This window comes from Engystomops pustulosus, chromosome 1 (assembly GCF_040894005.1).
Source record: "Engystomops pustulosus chromosome 1, aEngPut4.maternal, whole genome shotgun sequence".
NCBI classification, from domain to species: domain Eukaryota; kingdom Metazoa; phylum Chordata; class Amphibia; order Anura; family Leptodactylidae; genus Engystomops; species Engystomops pustulosus.
In genome coordinates, this window is record NC_092411.1 from 223,711,900 (window position 1) to 223,728,642 (window position 16,743).

A 16,743-nucleotide genomic window follows, 5' to 3' on the forward strand; every position below is an offset into this window, starting at 1 on the left:
ACAAAGAACATTTAGTAATGAAAGTTTATTAAAGAATTGCGGTTTGAGCACTTCCCTGTACACTGGTAACAGAAAAGTTCCAGTTTCTAATAAGGTTTCAGCTTTAAAGAGAAACTATTAACCCTTCTTAATGAGCAAAGCACTAGAATGGTCATTTACAAGAGAACACCTAATTCACACACAACAGATTTATAGATAAAGGTTAATGCGGAGGTCAAATATCTCTGAAAAGAACAATTAACTTTGTAGTCAAAGGTCAGGAAATCTTGACAGAAAAATGTGTTTTCTTTGTAAACTAGTAAAATGTAATCTGCTTCTTTCATGTTCTTTTCTAAATTACTTGACAAACATTCAATCAAAAGTAATTTGATAATACGGTATATTGGAATAATGTCCTTTTCCGTGGATTACATTTATAATGAAAGTGACAATGTCGATGCAGATCAGTCATGTCTCTGATTTTCATCCACCTGAACTATAATGGGGTCAATTGGGTTCTTTTCACTTGTCCATCATCTGTTGCGCATGGTGTACTAATGTCTTATGTGAAAGAATCGGTAATGGTGGACCCAGCCTTACTCATCTCAGAGGTAAAACATTAGGAAAAGACAGGGGACCACTGTATTTTGGCCCTTGCACTGGATCAGTAAGAAATGGGAAGGGGAGAATATTGGCTCTCTTTTATTTGGAACAATTGCTGCCATTTTTAAAATTTTTGGAAAAGTCACAACATCTCTGTAATACAGGAAGGAAGCCATGTTATCTTTACTAGTTAGAAGCATTCTATGTAGCCTTGACAAAAGCAGAATCTTGTATTCAATGTTTTATTTACAAAAGCTACTTTCTAGAGGGAAAAGGAACACTGTTCTACTTATTTGAACACACTTATGCACATTTCTAAATATCCAAACAGAAACAGAAAAAAATCGTACTATGTAATTGTAGTAATAGGAGTCAATAAATGAATAAGTACCAGAAAGTCCAGTATTACCCTCTCAAATACCGATCCATAGCAAAAAACAAAAAATGGGATAAAAGAGGGATAAGCACACAAATGGCCATATTGCAAATAAACAAAAAATATTTATTGAGTACATAATTCCATTTCAAAAATAAAAATATCAGGAGAGACAGAAACAAGAAAAAGCCAAGCAATGGGTCCGCAATGCTACAATAAATACATCTATGAGATCTAGGAGGTTGAAACGTGCGTCGAGAACTGAACGACAGGTAATGTCTATCTGCATTGTACCCCTTCACATATATTTGGATATATTTGTTGGATGTATGTATAATTGCTTTACCCTATATTTTGTGACAATACAAACTGTGATCGGGATGGAGGATGCACAATATTGGTTATACACTATTAGATTGTTGGGTGCATCCCCATAGATTTATTTACTGTAGCATTGCGGACCCATTGCCTGGCTTTTTCTTTTTTCGGTCTCTCCTGATATTTTTATTTTTTAAATGGAGTTATGCAAATTTCTAGATTGTTAACGTGTACTCTTGGGTACAAAAACATTCTATGAAGTTGTGGCTTTCAAAGATGACCAGATATTTTGTCAAGCCTGTTAAAATTTTTAATATGCCTTGTATGTAATGCAGAATTTTGTTGAAAGAAGTTTATCAGTGACCAAAAATGACTTCCAACAGTTCCAATATTATAAACCCCTGTAACTATTTTAGTTAAGTGATAGTCGGCTTAAGTGTAATTCAACTTTTAAAGGCATTTATGCCATAAATAAATAGTGCTAGTTATATTATTAATCTATGTATTATAACTGATTAAACAAAAAAATATATCTGTGTAACTGAAAGCACATGTCTGCCGTAAGAGAGTGGACAGATGAGGAAAAAGGCTAGAGCTTCTAAGGACTTAACGCCTTACAGACCGGGATAATATTTTTCCTAATAACTACAATTACCCATATATACTCGAGTATAAGCCGACCCAAGTATAAGCCGAGGCCCCTAATTTTACCACAAAAACCTGGGAAAACCTTTTGACTCGAGTATATGTGGGAAATGCATTGGTCACAGCCCCCCCCCCAGTATATAGCCTGCCGGATCCTGCCCCGTAGTATATAGCCAGCACCTGCCCCCCAGTATGTAGCCTGCCAGCCCATATCCCCCAGTATATAGCCAGCCCCCTGCCTCAGTATATAGCCAGCAGTGGGGGTAGCCAGAAAGGCGAGTTTTGATATATTTTTTTTACTCGAGTATAAGCAGAGTTTGGTTTTTCAGCACATTTTTTTTGTGCTGAAAAACTAGGCTTATACTTGAGTATATATGGTATATCAATATTAAAAGTTTAAATTTGCACAATTCAGGTTTTAAAAGCTTAGTTACACTTTAACATATCCAAACTCAACCCAATAATTGAATTATGAACAGAGGTAAACTGCATTTGTCTATATTCATACCTCCAATAACTGTATTTGTTCCTATTCCTTCTGCAGGTATTTCCAACCTTTGATTCCATTGCTGCCTTCTTTATGCTCTATGGGGGTGGAATTACAAAAATCTATGGTATGAACAGGAATCCTACTGTTTATAGTTGTGTAGGAATGACCGGAACATGAAATGGGTGCATAGAAAATCAAGTGATGGGGCGTTTCATTTTTACGCCAGAATCTTATTAAGAACGATGGACTAAATCTAGAACAGGAATGGCACTGATCTCACTCTTTATCATCAGTATATCATTACACAGAGGACAGCAACTGCATCTTATGAATGAGTAATAGATGTTCATGTTCTATCTATAGTAGTGTATTAACATACCCTTGGTAACTCTCAAGCAATACTTGTGAAGTAACGTTCTATTCAGGAACTCAAAAATTACATGTGAGTAAGTACCTACAAGAAATGATTACCTACATCTTTCCACTTTGTCCTAATGAAGCTAAGCTAATAAGGAACCGAGTTACGATCTGTGGCAACAGCTTAGCCACAGTATATACAGTCTAATACTCCTTGCATACAAACGTTTGGTATTTGGCGGCAGTATGCTAGGTGTATGAACGGCACCTAACACACTGCCTTCATATGGCCTCTTTTGCAGCCAGCGGTATGCTTTGTCAGGGTTCAGGCCAGGGAATAGCATATGTTTGTCTGCATGAGGCCAAGTAACATAGACATGTGCTGTTCTTGAGCCGCTAACAAGGTATCTATGGTCAATTTTTGTGGTCTGGTAAATGAAGTCACTAGCTTGTCCCAACCTCTTGATTGGTCACAAGATTGTGATACCTATAAACTTACCCATATGATGTCACATGGGTGACCATTGAATTTAAAGCAACAGTATGCCATCAGTTTAAAAAAAAAGTCACACAGATAAAGATATCACACAGACAATAACAACATTTGCATATATGTAACCTTGACCTGGCGTCTTTTTGAGAGCAACTCCTTTCTCATCATTGGTTCAGACTACTGCTCCCTTCATATTACTGCATATAAAGCCCAAGTCCAGAACAATCTCACCAAGAAATCAGTATTTCAGATTTCTCGAAGGAACTTATTATTTAGTACAGACTACTAAATTAAATGAGGAAAAAGGATTAACAACAAATGTTAAACTTACACTGAAGCAAATTAAAGTTAGGGAGGTCATGGAGGGTTACTTTAATAAAATTTGTCATGGCTTAACGATCAATGTCTAAAAGAGAAAGATTCAGAATCCTTAGATCCATGTGGGCCCGGCTTTTGACATCTACAGAAAATCGCTGATTTTTTCTATGAGAAATTACTGTTGGTTTTACATGGCTCCTGCTGCAGCCGTTACATGTTTAAGTACATGGCCAACCATGGATAGCCCAAGGCCATCACAGCAACATCTGCTATTTGTTCTCAGCCCTGGCTCAAAGAGTAAGTCCTGGGTGGTAGATCCCACTGTAATAAATCCATATGCCTTAATAGGATGAAGGTGGGATGTCTTTGTGTGACAAGCTCTGTAACAGACAATTAAGAACATGTAGTTTTAGAATAGTAAACTGCGGGCACATTTATAGCAATTGAAGCAATTTTGTACTTTGGTGAAATATTTTAACAAAGGATCATGGATACATATCTTTTCCATCTTTATATAATACCTTCACTCTTAACAAACATCATGCTACTAAGGGATTCATGGTGAACTGGGAATATTTCAACATCAAGCAGTCCTCATTCTTAATAGTCATACCAAAGATTAATTACAGACAAACTGATAATTTTATTAACGTCAGCTGCACATAATTATATAGGGAAACATCTGCTGGAGGTCAGCTGGCTGTCATTTAATGGTAGATAATGATGTTGTGCTGGGAGAGAGATAATATAGGTTAAATAATTGATTTTCTATTGACAGACTCATTATCTTTTGTATTAATGTGTAAAAATATCACAGTTAAAGATATAAATCCTTGAATATCTAGAAAATAAATATACAAGAGATCCCAATGTATATTTTTTCCACTAACAATAGAGAAAGATTTTTAATACAGCAAAAATCGATGACACCGTAAAGAAAACTCAACGGATCCCAAAGGATTTAACGTGGACCAATCACATCATGGAATCATCTGTTCCTCAAAACAGAAAAACTAAATTCTCAACAAAGTTATCAACTCATCTATAGAGAAGTTTACTCAGTACTTTATATGCTCAATCTATCCTTAGGATAGTTCATCAGTATCTAATTGGTGGGGGCCAATGACCAGCCTCCAACACGATCCTCCACATCTACTAACGCTCAGAAATCTATTTAAATAGTGTAGAAATAACCCCAATTACGTGTGTTGTAGAGAAATTGTAAATTGCAGAAATGGATCATATCCAATAGGTGGCACATTAGGTATTGATGACCAGACCCACCAATTTCATAGGGACCAAATTTGTATGACATGTCTCCATGTCTCCATGGTGCAATAATTTGTTTATAAAATATTAGAACCTGTTACCAATGACACCCCCACAAGCCACACACAGTACCTTAGAGATATCTTGTATGATATGTTCCACTGATGCTTCTATCCATGGGATTACAGTCACATTCTTCTAAAAAAAAAAGACTTGTATTGATGTCTTATATTCCAGTCTTGGTAGCAGGGAGCTGGAGCATACAGTCAAAGTACCCCTTCCTCCTCACTAATGTGAACACTGCTAAACCGGCTGAAGGGTGAGGGAGCAGGTGAAAGAGAGTGTGTGTGACACTTCTCTGCTACATCATTAACCACTTAAGGACGAGGCCCTTTCCGTTTTTTCCATTTTAATTTTTCATTCCCCACCTTCAAAATGAAGAGCTGTGTATGGGCTTGTTTTCTGCGTAACAAATTGCAATTCATAGTGACGGTATTTAATAATCCACGCCGTGTAGTGGGAAGCAAGATTAAAATTCTTAATGCAGTGAAAATGATGATAGCTTTCACTGTGTGCCCCAAATGACATGTCTACTTTATTCTTATGGTAGCACCGAGGGCGTTAGCGATGGGTGTTTGCTCCATTGTGAAGCAAACACTCAGTGAGCCTGCTTCATACTACCCCTACACCCCTACGCAACAGGACGTACAGGTGGCGGTTGTGTGACACTGGCTCCACACCCCACCCTCAGGAATTCTCTTCAGCCAGGTAAGCAGTGTCAGCTTCAGTGAGGAAGTGGGGTAGCTTGATGGTATACTCCAGTTCCCCACCTCCATGATTGGAACAGAGGACATCAACAAAGATCTTTTTCACAAGAATGGTGGGTCAAAACCCATAAATGAAACATGTATATACATGTGGGGGTTCCTGGTGGCATGTTCTCCTTAAACATAATGTACATGGTAAACTGTATGCTTGGTGCCTTTTAATAGCAACGATTTGGTGCTAGGTTATTATTTCTACAACTTCTGATTGTAATTACAGGCTGGTTGTAACGCACATCAACACACGCGTGCCACCGCTGGCCTCTGTATACAAACAGAAGCTAGCAGCGACAGGCAGTGCCATGGAACAAAGGGAAAGGGGTTAGAGGCAAGTTTAAGTTATTTTTTATTTATAAAGCCTCCCACATTTATAAAAAAAAATCCCCTTTAAGCATTTTAAAGCCTCTTAATTGTGGCACTTCTTATACCAGTGGAGGAATTGACCAAATTTGGTGTAGGGCAGGGAAGTAAGAAGACGCGGAGAGACTTACACCCATTGATGCTACCCAGGGGATTCTGAGAAGCAAATGCGTTTTCCAGGTTGTGATAAGGAAAACATTGCCTCTTGGCTACCTCCTGAGGCAGCACTCTTAACATAAAGTATGACGTTTTCAGAAGTCTAAACATTTACTTTATGTACAACCTTACCACACCGAGGGGCTTACAAGATCACTGCTAGAAACGCTGAAAAATGTTGTGTGTGAATCCTGCTTATGACAGCAATAAATACTACATTGTGCAGACACCTCCTAAATGTGATCCATATTTTTCATTTAATTTCCTGCCAGGAAGCAGTCAAATGTCATATTCACAGCGGAACAGACCTCAGGAATCACAACTTCAATTTAGAAATGAGTAGAGAATACCACTGTGTTGCACACCACAATTATAGCAAACATATTACAAGTTGCTTCTTCAGCCCCTGCAGTGAGGGCCTAACGTTTTCCAACAGAATACACATTCTCAATTGTATTTCTTCATCACCAGGAGTGCGACAGGAATTTATTTTTAGATATCACTATCCTACATTAGATGCTTTAAAGCAAAGGCCGTGTCAAGAATTATACAACACATTACAGATGTACAGACTTCTTGTAGGCTTTTGCTTTGCAGAGATCATAGTCTGTATATTAGTGTCAATCTATCATCTTTGAAGTCCTAGTGAAGATAGATATGACCTATTCTGCTTGACCTTTTAAGCTAAACTACAAAGGGAAAAAAAAATAAATGGCATTGGGTGTCAACACTATAATTTTCTCTGTATCGTGTAGAGTTTTTTTGACACTTAAAATTAGTTAAGAGGAAACTGTACAATACGATTAAATGTTTTATTATTACTAGGTTGTAGATTGTTTATAGAACAATCTTCCATTCTTCTCTCCCATAACTGAGACTCAGTTTTCTGTCAAGTATATGATTCTCTAGTACATAACCATCCACTCAAGGCCTGAACACTTCTCATATGCTGCACCCGTAACAAGAAAACTGTAACTCTCACTTCCAAAAACATCTTTCCAGTATCTTTTACTCTATTATTCTATTCATCTCAACTAAATACTTCAAAATAATGAAAAATTTGTATATAGTTATATGGGTTTATTTTACAAAATGAAAATGTGATGTTAGTAAAAAGTGATACCTATGTTTTAGCCTCTATGGTCTTAGAGTGGTAATTTACACCTATCTTCTGCATCGGTGATTACTGCTCTATAGGTTTGGTCAGGTTTCAACCTATGGGAAACCCACCACTTATTAGAATGTGAGTAATAAGAGATTGAATGAATGGGTAGTCATGGGCCCTGAAATGTGCGACATCCCTTGTTACGTTCATAAAATATTTAACAGGTGGATATATATGGTTGAAGTACCTATTTACATAGGATGGCTCAAACTAGTAGATTGGTGAAATTGCAATTATCATGGTTTATCAACCTCTAATCAGAATCCTCCACGGCAAAAAGAAGCAATTCACAAGGACTGATTCCTCACTAAGGAAATGTTATTTAAGCAATGTCTTTTCCATCTGTCTGCTAATGGGAGTGATCTGGCTTATGTATACAACATAGATGCAGGCCGCTTTGTTTCTATGCATACTGGAGGATGTGGCTTTGTACGTATATTGCTGAGGTCTGGCTCAATCTCATTACAAAGTCCCATGATGATTACACATTTTTCCTGGAAGCAATCTTAAAGGATGGGACCTGAGTTATCATAGATACAGAGGATTAAAATAGCATGTGAGTAGGAGGGATTTAACAAGTAGCACAGGCTTAATTAGATATAAAGATGTTTTCCTTCATGATAAAATACATCTGTCACTGTTTATTATAATGCTCCTAAACACTTGACGTAGGAGCAAAATGACCAAAAACTGAAGGAAAATACACTTATGTTATATACATGATGACTTTTTGTATTTTTCAATATATCAGGCTTTGGTCCATATTTTTAAAATCATGAGCAGTCCCTAGAAAATAACGTTTTTCACCTCATACTAATTATATGTAATATATACTTAAAGGAAACCTACCACTTGGGATAGGGCTTATAAGCTGGACATGCCGTGCACCAGCTCAGGATGAGCTGGTGCTGGCGCTTATCTCAGTTATGTTTTTAAACAGTTTTAAAGTGTTTTAACAGTTTATTAATGTTTATATTCTTACTGGCTTTCCAGCACCGGGGTCCTCGCTCGGCGCACCATGCACGCGACCGTGCGTGCATCTGAATAGGAAGTGGTAGCACGCATGGTGCGCCAAGCGCGAACCCCGGTGCGGGGAAGCCAGTAAGGATATAAACATTAATAAACTGTTAAAACACTTTAAAACTGTTTAAAAACATAACGGAGATAAGCGCCAGCACCAGCTCACCCTGAGCTGGTGCACGACATGTCCAGCTTATAAGCCCTATCCCAAGTGGTAGGTTTCCTTTAAAGAATAAACTGGTTTCAAAATGATTATTAACAAAGTGTTTCTTATTTTACCTTTCAAAACAAACAGATTGATGCACTTATTTCGCTTTCCAGAGTTATGGCAATTTTCCGTTCTGAAGCTACTTATCTTCCTACATCCTATGCCTTTCCTAAAACTGCCCTAGTGTCTACTACCTTTACGTACCATCATGACTTGAGTTCCTTCACGAGCAATGAGTAATTGATCAGATTATTCCAATAATGAGCTCTGCACAGTTTGTATACCTACACGGTATGGTACCTAGCAGCTTTCATCATGTGAAGGTCCACATTAAATTGGGAGTATAAATCACTGAAAAAGTTACATGAAGTGTATATTGTAGTCTGTACTCTGAGATGTTAAGGGTCAGCAGGGTCCATGCTGTGCAAAATAAAGCACCATGTCGGTATGGGTCGGGAGGGTTTGCAGAGGTTTAAAGGAGTTCTTGATGCAGTCTGCGTTTCAGGGAGAGGGACATAAATTAATAAGTAGAATAACAGACAAAAATTAAGTAGACTTATGGGAAACAGGGGAACTCTTCTACCTTCTGTATTATTTGCAAGATACTTCAGCATCCACAGAGCTACACAGACACAAGCCTCTACCTCTAGCTAAACACAGAGAGCTACATCACATGGTCTCCTCCTCCTCTCCTGCAGATCATTAACTGTTCAACCTTCTCCAAGTGCTGGCTATGGATTAGCTGAGATTTTCCGCACTAAGGAAATAATAGACCACAGACTGCTGTTAGGGGGATCATAAGCTAAATTGCTAAAAGAGTTTAAAGAATTATTCTTATTATGTTAAATGATCCTTAACCCACAGGATGAAAGATGACTGGCTAATCTAGGAAGTCCACTGTCTTCTAAACCCACCTATCACAACAAGGGGGCAACGTGTACCCACCCATGAATTGAGAAAATGGTTAAGCATGTACAGCTCCTCCATTCACTAGTCTACTATTTCTGTAAATTAGGTTAATGCAGTTTAATGTGTTTGCCTTTTTAATGCTTGAGCGTTAACTGATGTTCTTAGACCACTTAGGCACTGCCAAATGTTTGACTAGTCGGCCTATGGCTACTTAAAAAAAACTGCTAGGACTATTTTACTTAATAGTAGACTTTTTTGTGGTATTTCAAACAATATGTCTTTCTGAACACAACAGTTATGTTTTTACTGCAGAACCAGTTGCATGGCAACACTTATAACAGTATTTTACTATGTGTCCTGTATACATGAGGCCGATTTCTAAAATATACAAAAGGAAAGACAGACACAAACTGCACCCAAGTCCTATATAAATCAATTCAGGCCAGTACATTCTATAATGTCATACTGCCCTTCTGATACTCCTAAGTCAGAAAGAAAGTTATTGAGCAGATACTCCTATAAAGGCAGTTCCCGGATTACATACAAGGTATAATTTTAGCTTCAGACAATATTTTCAAGTGACAATTGGATTAAAAAACTATTTTTTGCTGTATGGGAACAAAGATTATCAATAAAAAGTCATTATAGACACCTTAGAGCTGATCATTGCAGTATGGGACTATAGTAAAGCACCCAGAGAGTCTGTATTTATTGTGCCCAGTGTATGAGAGTCATCATAGCAGCTAGTCTCCATCCACCTGCTCTAAGTCAACTGAAAAGCAGAGAATCCATGCAGTGAAAAACTTCTAAAACATTCAGACAATAAGTCATTTAAGGGCCAGAAATAATGTAATTGCATAAAATAATAGTATTCTATGTATTTGTTCAAAGTTTTTGGAACCGTTATTATATGTAGGCTCTAAAGTCCTATTAATACTTGCATTTTTTTAAATTTCCATTGTTCTGCTCAGTTGCAGAAGTGATTTTAACACAGCCCTACACCTATATAATGAAAAGCAAATACACAGAATAAGATGTCAAATTAAAAGACCAACAAGCAGCAGGTCTCCTAGAAGAGCAGCTTATTATTACAGTATGCTCTTCCATTAATGAAGTCCACAGCTCATTCTGAATGTCAGCTTTGTTAATATGGTTTACTGCATGACAAAGCCTAGAAGGAAGGCATGCTAATGCATTGTGACAATAGATGGGGTCCCTCATCCCCAAGGTAAATTAATTGCTTTGCTATAAATTTTGACACCGTTCTGTAAAAAAATTAAATTAGCTGACTTTTACCATAAAAGTGACACGACTGTAACAATAGGATGTTATGCATAGAAAATGTGAGCATCGTGGAAGACAATGAAAAAACACCTTTTCTCTCAGGACAGTACATCCCGGTGCTTAAATTGGATTTAAACGCCATAATCTTGGATGTTTCTTTTTCTAAATAGAGTTGAGAGCAGAAGTATGAATTGTGACTTGACTGCTTTCACACACGGATGGTGAAAACTGAATCTTATATACTATCTAATCAAAGTTGTCACCATGAGATTCACTTTTCAGTAAAGAGACATCTTAAACTGCCAATGGACATAACTTCTATAGTATACGCAGCATAGGTGTGATACTTCTTTTTTACTAAGGTTCGGCAAAATACTGTTTAATTTTATTTTTAGACTGTGGCCTGGGATTACACATCTATGCCGTTTGTGAACATGGCGGCATAGAACGCGCAGGCACAGTGGCTCCTGCCGCGATGATGGCTATATGCTCTGTGCATGCACAGAAGCTCCAGGTTCTCTGCCGGGTTCACCGAGACGCAATGCCCCAGGAGCCTCTGCGTCTGTGATCACAAGCGGGGGACATGCAGGGGTGAGGCTCTGCAGAACAGATAATAACGTTTAATAAAAGTAAATAACAAAGTAAATAAAGTTTAAAACCGATAGTAGACCATGGACATCCATGAGTCTTTGGCCATTATTGCTTTGATCACAAGTCAGTGCCTGCTTGAGGGAAGGGGTGGGGGAGCTAGCAGAGCAGGGAGGACATAATGATGATGATTGCAGCAGATGCCACCATGAACTCATAAAGGTGAATGGAATCAACAATGTACATTATAAAGCAGATTGAGAATTAGTATTAAAACGTCTATGGGAAGCTGTTATTAGGTATACATGTGTGATCATAAAGAGAGATTCCCTTTTCCGAGTCCATACTATGGCTGCAAGGACCAAGTACTCCCATCATAAGTTTGTCTCAATTTAGTAGATTTGAAATAGGGCCCTGTGCTGCTGCCTCATTGCAGACACCAAGATGCAGTCATATTACAGTTGTGTGAAATTCACTGAAATAATATCTTTTAGCATTGAAACTTATGCTGCACAGAAATAAATCTTTCTCAAATTGACTTTGCAGCACAGATCAACTGTTATCAGCATGGATCAACTCTTATCAGGAGGAATGAGAACGGAGACTCAGAGGGAGAAAAGAACATACTCACACAAACCTGGACCTTCAATTAACCATAACAACTGTAATATAATGAGAATAAACATAATATATATCTCATTTTTAACTACTTGAATTAAAAGATTACTTGAATTAGCCTGTTTCAGGATTTAAAGAAAACCTACTAGCACTAAAAACATTGTGTAGGGCACTTTATAAGTTACATGCTAATACTAGTATCACATCATCACAACTTGATACTGATTGATATCCACCATAAAATTATGAATTTGTGCACTAGATTATAGGTGATGTAGAACTAAAGCAGATATACAAGCAAATGTGTGATATAATTTATGAAGAAATGGAATAACCTTACACGATGGGGGGGGATTTATTAATACGGTTGTTGAATAGACCAGCGCAGAGCCCGACTCCATAGTTGTTTTGTGTGTCAGATAAGTCATACTGGAGGATTAATCTGGTGCATTGCAAGAGTTGTGCAGTTGGATTTTAGACCAGGTATTAGTTGATCTAGTTCACTCCAGAATTTTGTGGCACATGGCTGAATTTTTCTGGGGCACCAACTCAATTTTCTGGGACCCAAGCTGGGTTATGCCCCTTTTTCTGACGGGTCAGAAAACTGTCCAGTAATGTTCCAAAACCTGTAATAAATGTGATGCTTTGCATTTAAGGTTTAAATTACACCAGAATTGTGGTTAGGTTGCTGTATCTTCCTCAATAGGTTGAATGGGCTCCGAATAGGTTAAATCTTGGTACAATACCAGTCAGTTAAATTTAACCCAATGTATTAACACAATATATATCCTTCTCCTCCAATCTTCATTTTTTTCCTGGCAACAAAACACAATTACATGCATATACCATTCTCACTAAGTCCCTCAGATCCCTTCAGATATTTCTAAGGCTTGAGAGTTCCCTTCTTCCCTGGCATCTTGTATATATGTAATCCATTATCTTACACAGAACTCATATTGCACATTAATTAGCAGACACACGAAAGTGCCATGAAGTGTACGTATAGCAAGCAAATGAAGAAACATTTTATTTGCTGCAGAACCGAAAACCAAAACAAGTCTTTGAAGGTTTTGTGTTGGTGCTATATTGCTAGGAAGCAGAATACATGTCTGATTGGCACAAGTCCCACTATTTCATCATAGGCCCTATAGCGACTATACCAGACACAACTCCTCCTTTGTTTATGGGTCTTCATCTGATTTCACTGCACCTAAATCTCATCGATTTAAAAAAGGGCTAAGCTACAGACCCAAGCAGTGTCATGTTTGGTAAACCTACTTAATGCCATGTCTCTACTTTCTCATGAATGGTGGAGTCCTATGCCTGCACTAATCTTACATTATTGAAACTTAATACATGGAGACGCCTAAATTTTGCAACCTTATAACTGAAAAATACTAGCCACGATAAAGGAAGGAACCTAAGTATTATAGGTACAATATTTGATGGACTCAAAGATGCAAGAGTAGAAACAGCTTAGGGGGCCCTTTTCTCTGAACACAAAAAACATGGACCTCTAAAAGTAAAGATACTGATCAGGTCCCTATGAAATACATCCAGCTCATAATATGCCATACCGTCACACAACACTTAAAGGGGTATTCCGGCAATATGAACATCTAATACAAAAACCCATAATGCTATAAATAAATGAATGTAACAAAACTTTATTTCATTAATCACAAAATGGAGATAAATAGTTTGATTTTAAGATTCACAAAATTTTATGGCCTCTCTAAAGTTATCACCAAGATGGCTACCACTGGAAACTACAAGTCCAAAGATCCTTTATTTCTCAGTAACTCCTCCTACCTATTATGCTCTGCTCCCAGTGATGATATAACAGACTTTCTTGCTCTGTTACCATAGTAATGATGTGCAACTGCCATCACTGCACATCACCACAACACTGGCCATACTGGATGCACTGCAATCAACCAACTACAGCAAAACGTAGTGGTGATCACATGACCTGCCCAGGACATGTGACCAGCAGCCAACGGACCGCGCTGAAAAAATTAACGGACTGATTAAAGGGCCAGTAGCATTTTAATTCTTAATTACAGTCTATGTCATCAGCATTTTCTGCAAAGGGGAGCAACATTATAAATAACAACTAATTAGCTTATATTTTAAAAGAATTATGCTGCATATATATGAATTATGCTGATTCCTGGAATACCCCTTTAAGAATGATACCACTGTTTATACCCAACTTCTTCTTGTGAGAGTCTAGAAATCTAAAATATGAGTCTTTAGGAATCAAGTTAAAGCAGAAGTATGATTCCTATTTCCTTATGTACTTTGTACTCGGCCTATGTACTTTCATATGAAGTCAATTAAACTATCCATGTCATTGTGAGGGAAACTTATTCAAGCATGAAGAACTTCATTCAATGGTTGCCCAATGCCCTTTAATGATATATAGAATATTAACTCAATGGATGCTTGACATGTGAAAATAGGGTGTGTGAAAAGTATTATGACTAGAGATGAGCGAACATACTCGTCCGAGCTTGATGCTCGTTCGAGCATTAGCGTGCTCGAAACTGCTCGTTGCTCGGACGAATACTTTGCCCGCTCGAGAAAATGGCATCTCCCGCCGTTTTGCTTTTTGGCGGCCAGAAACAGAGCCAATCACAAGCCAAGAGACTCTGCACTCCACCCAGCATGACGTGGTACCCTTACACGTCGATAGCAGTGGTTGGCTGGCCAGATCAGGTGACCCTGGAATAGACTAGCCCCTGCCTGCGCTGCTCGGATCATTCTGTGTCTGGATGCCGCTAGGGAGAGAGCTGCTGCTGGTCAGGGAAAGCGTTAGGGTGTTCTATTGGAATAGTGTTAGGCAGGAGTGATTCTACAAGAACCCAACAGCCCTTCTTAGGGCTACAATAACGTTATACTTTTTTTTTTTTTTATTTGCTTGTGGCTGGGCTTGCTGGCACTAGTAGTGCAGCTAGTACCATATTGTGAGGAATTTGCTGGGAGACCTGCGACCGTTGTGTTTAGCTCTTAGTGACACACATATCCACCTCAAACACCAAAGTGGGACAATTTATTAGGGGTTTGAGTAGAATTAGGCAGAGTCTGCTGATTTTTTTTTTTTTTTTAGCTGTATTTCATTTTATAGCTCAAACTCCTCTTGCAAAGCAGTGTGCTCTCATTGTAGGCTACAAAATAGCCATAGGAGAACCCCAACGGCTTACTTAGGCCTACAATAGCGTTATATTTTCCTTTTTTTTGTTTGCTTGTGACTGGGCTTGCTGGCACTAGTAGTGCAGCTAGTACCATACTGTGAGGAATTTGCTGGGAGACCTGCGACCGTTGTGTTTAGCTCTTAGTGACACGCATATCCACCTCAAACACTGAAGTGGGACAATTTATTAGGGGTTTGAGTAGAATTAGGCAGAGTCTGCTGATTTATTTTTTTTTACCTGTATTTCATTTTATAGCTCAAACTCATCTTGCAAAGCAGTGTGCTCTCATTGTAGGCTACAAAATAGCCATAGGAGAACCCCAACGGCTTACTTAGGCCTACAATAGCGTTATATTTTCCTTTTTTTTGTTTGCTTGTGGCTGGGCTTGCTAACACTAGTAGTGCAGCTAGTACCATACTGTGAGGAATTTGCTGGGAGACCTGCGACCGTTGTGTTTAGCTCTTAGTGACACGCATATCCACCTCAAACACCGAAGTGGGAAAATTTATTAGGGGTTTGAGTAGAATTAGGCAGAGTCTGCTGATTTTTTTTTTTTTTTTTACCTTTATTTCATTTTATAGCTCAAACTCATCTTGCAAAGCACAAAATCCAGTTGTGTGCTGTCAGTGTAGGTTAGAAACTAGCCTTAGCAATAGGATAGCATCGTTTTGTTAAAAAAAATAAAAAACTAAAAAAAAAATAAACGCAAATTTTTTTTTTTTCAAGTTTACACTTTAATTTGGAAAATGTTTAACCCGAGGGCTAGGGGTAGAGGACGAGGGCGTGGACGTGGGCGTCCAACTACTGCAGGGGTCAGAGGCCGTTGTCCTGGGCGGGGTGAGACACCACCTGCTGATGGGGGAGCAGGGGAACGCCGCAGAGGTACACTCCCTAGGTTCATCATGTCTCAAGTTACTGGGACTCGTGGTAGAGCACTGTTGAGGCCAGAACAGTGCGAACAGGTGATGTCGTGGATTGCGGACAATGCTTCTAGCCATTTGTCCACCAGTCAGTCTTCCACGCAGTCCACCCATGTCACCGAAATCGGCACTCCTCCAGCTCCTCCACCTCAGCCTCCTTCCCCCCAGTCTGCCCCCTCCCACCAAAATTTGGCATTTGAACCGGCATACTCTGAGGAACTGTTTTCTGGACCCTTCCCACAGTCACAAACCACTTGTCCTGCTGCTGCTGAGCTATTTTCCGATGCCCAGGTTTTCCACCAGTCGCAGTCTGTGGGTGATGATGACATTATTCACGTAGTGGAAGAAGTGTGTAAACAGGTGTCGGACGATGAGGAGACACGGTTGTCAGACAGTGTTGAAGTTGTTGTCAGGGCAGGAAGTCCGAGGGGGGAGCAGACTGAGGGATCGGAGGATGATGAGGTGACAGACCCAAGCTGGGTTGATAGGCCGGGTGAACACAGTGCTTCTGAGACGGAGGCGAGTTTTATAGCAGAACAGGTTGGAAGAGGCAGTGGTGGGGCCAGACGGAGAGGCAGGGCCAGAGCTGGTGCATCAGCGCCAAATGTTGCCCTTAGTCAAGCTCCCGTGGCGAGGGCTAGATTTT

At 39.0% G+C, this 16,743-nt stretch overlaps 1 protein-coding gene across 8 annotated transcripts in view; it reads right to left on the reverse strand.

Moving 5' to 3' along the window:
- INPP4B (inositol polyphosphate-4-phosphatase type II B) overlaps positions 1 to 16,743 on the reverse strand; it is a 366,270-nt gene that overhangs the window by 214,199 nt on the left and 135,328 nt on the right. For 4 of the 8 annotated variants that reach the window (XM_072119662.1, XM_072119643.1, XM_072119653.1 and 1 more), the window contains one exon: positions 4,981 to 5,046. The exons of the other annotated variants lie outside the window; for them this stretch is intronic. In XM_072119662.1, coding sequence (XP_071975763.1) covers positions 4,981 to 5,046 — 66 coding nt within the window. The remainder of the gene's footprint in view (positions 1 to 4,980; positions 5,047 to 16,743) is intronic. 8 annotated transcript variants of the gene reach the window in all.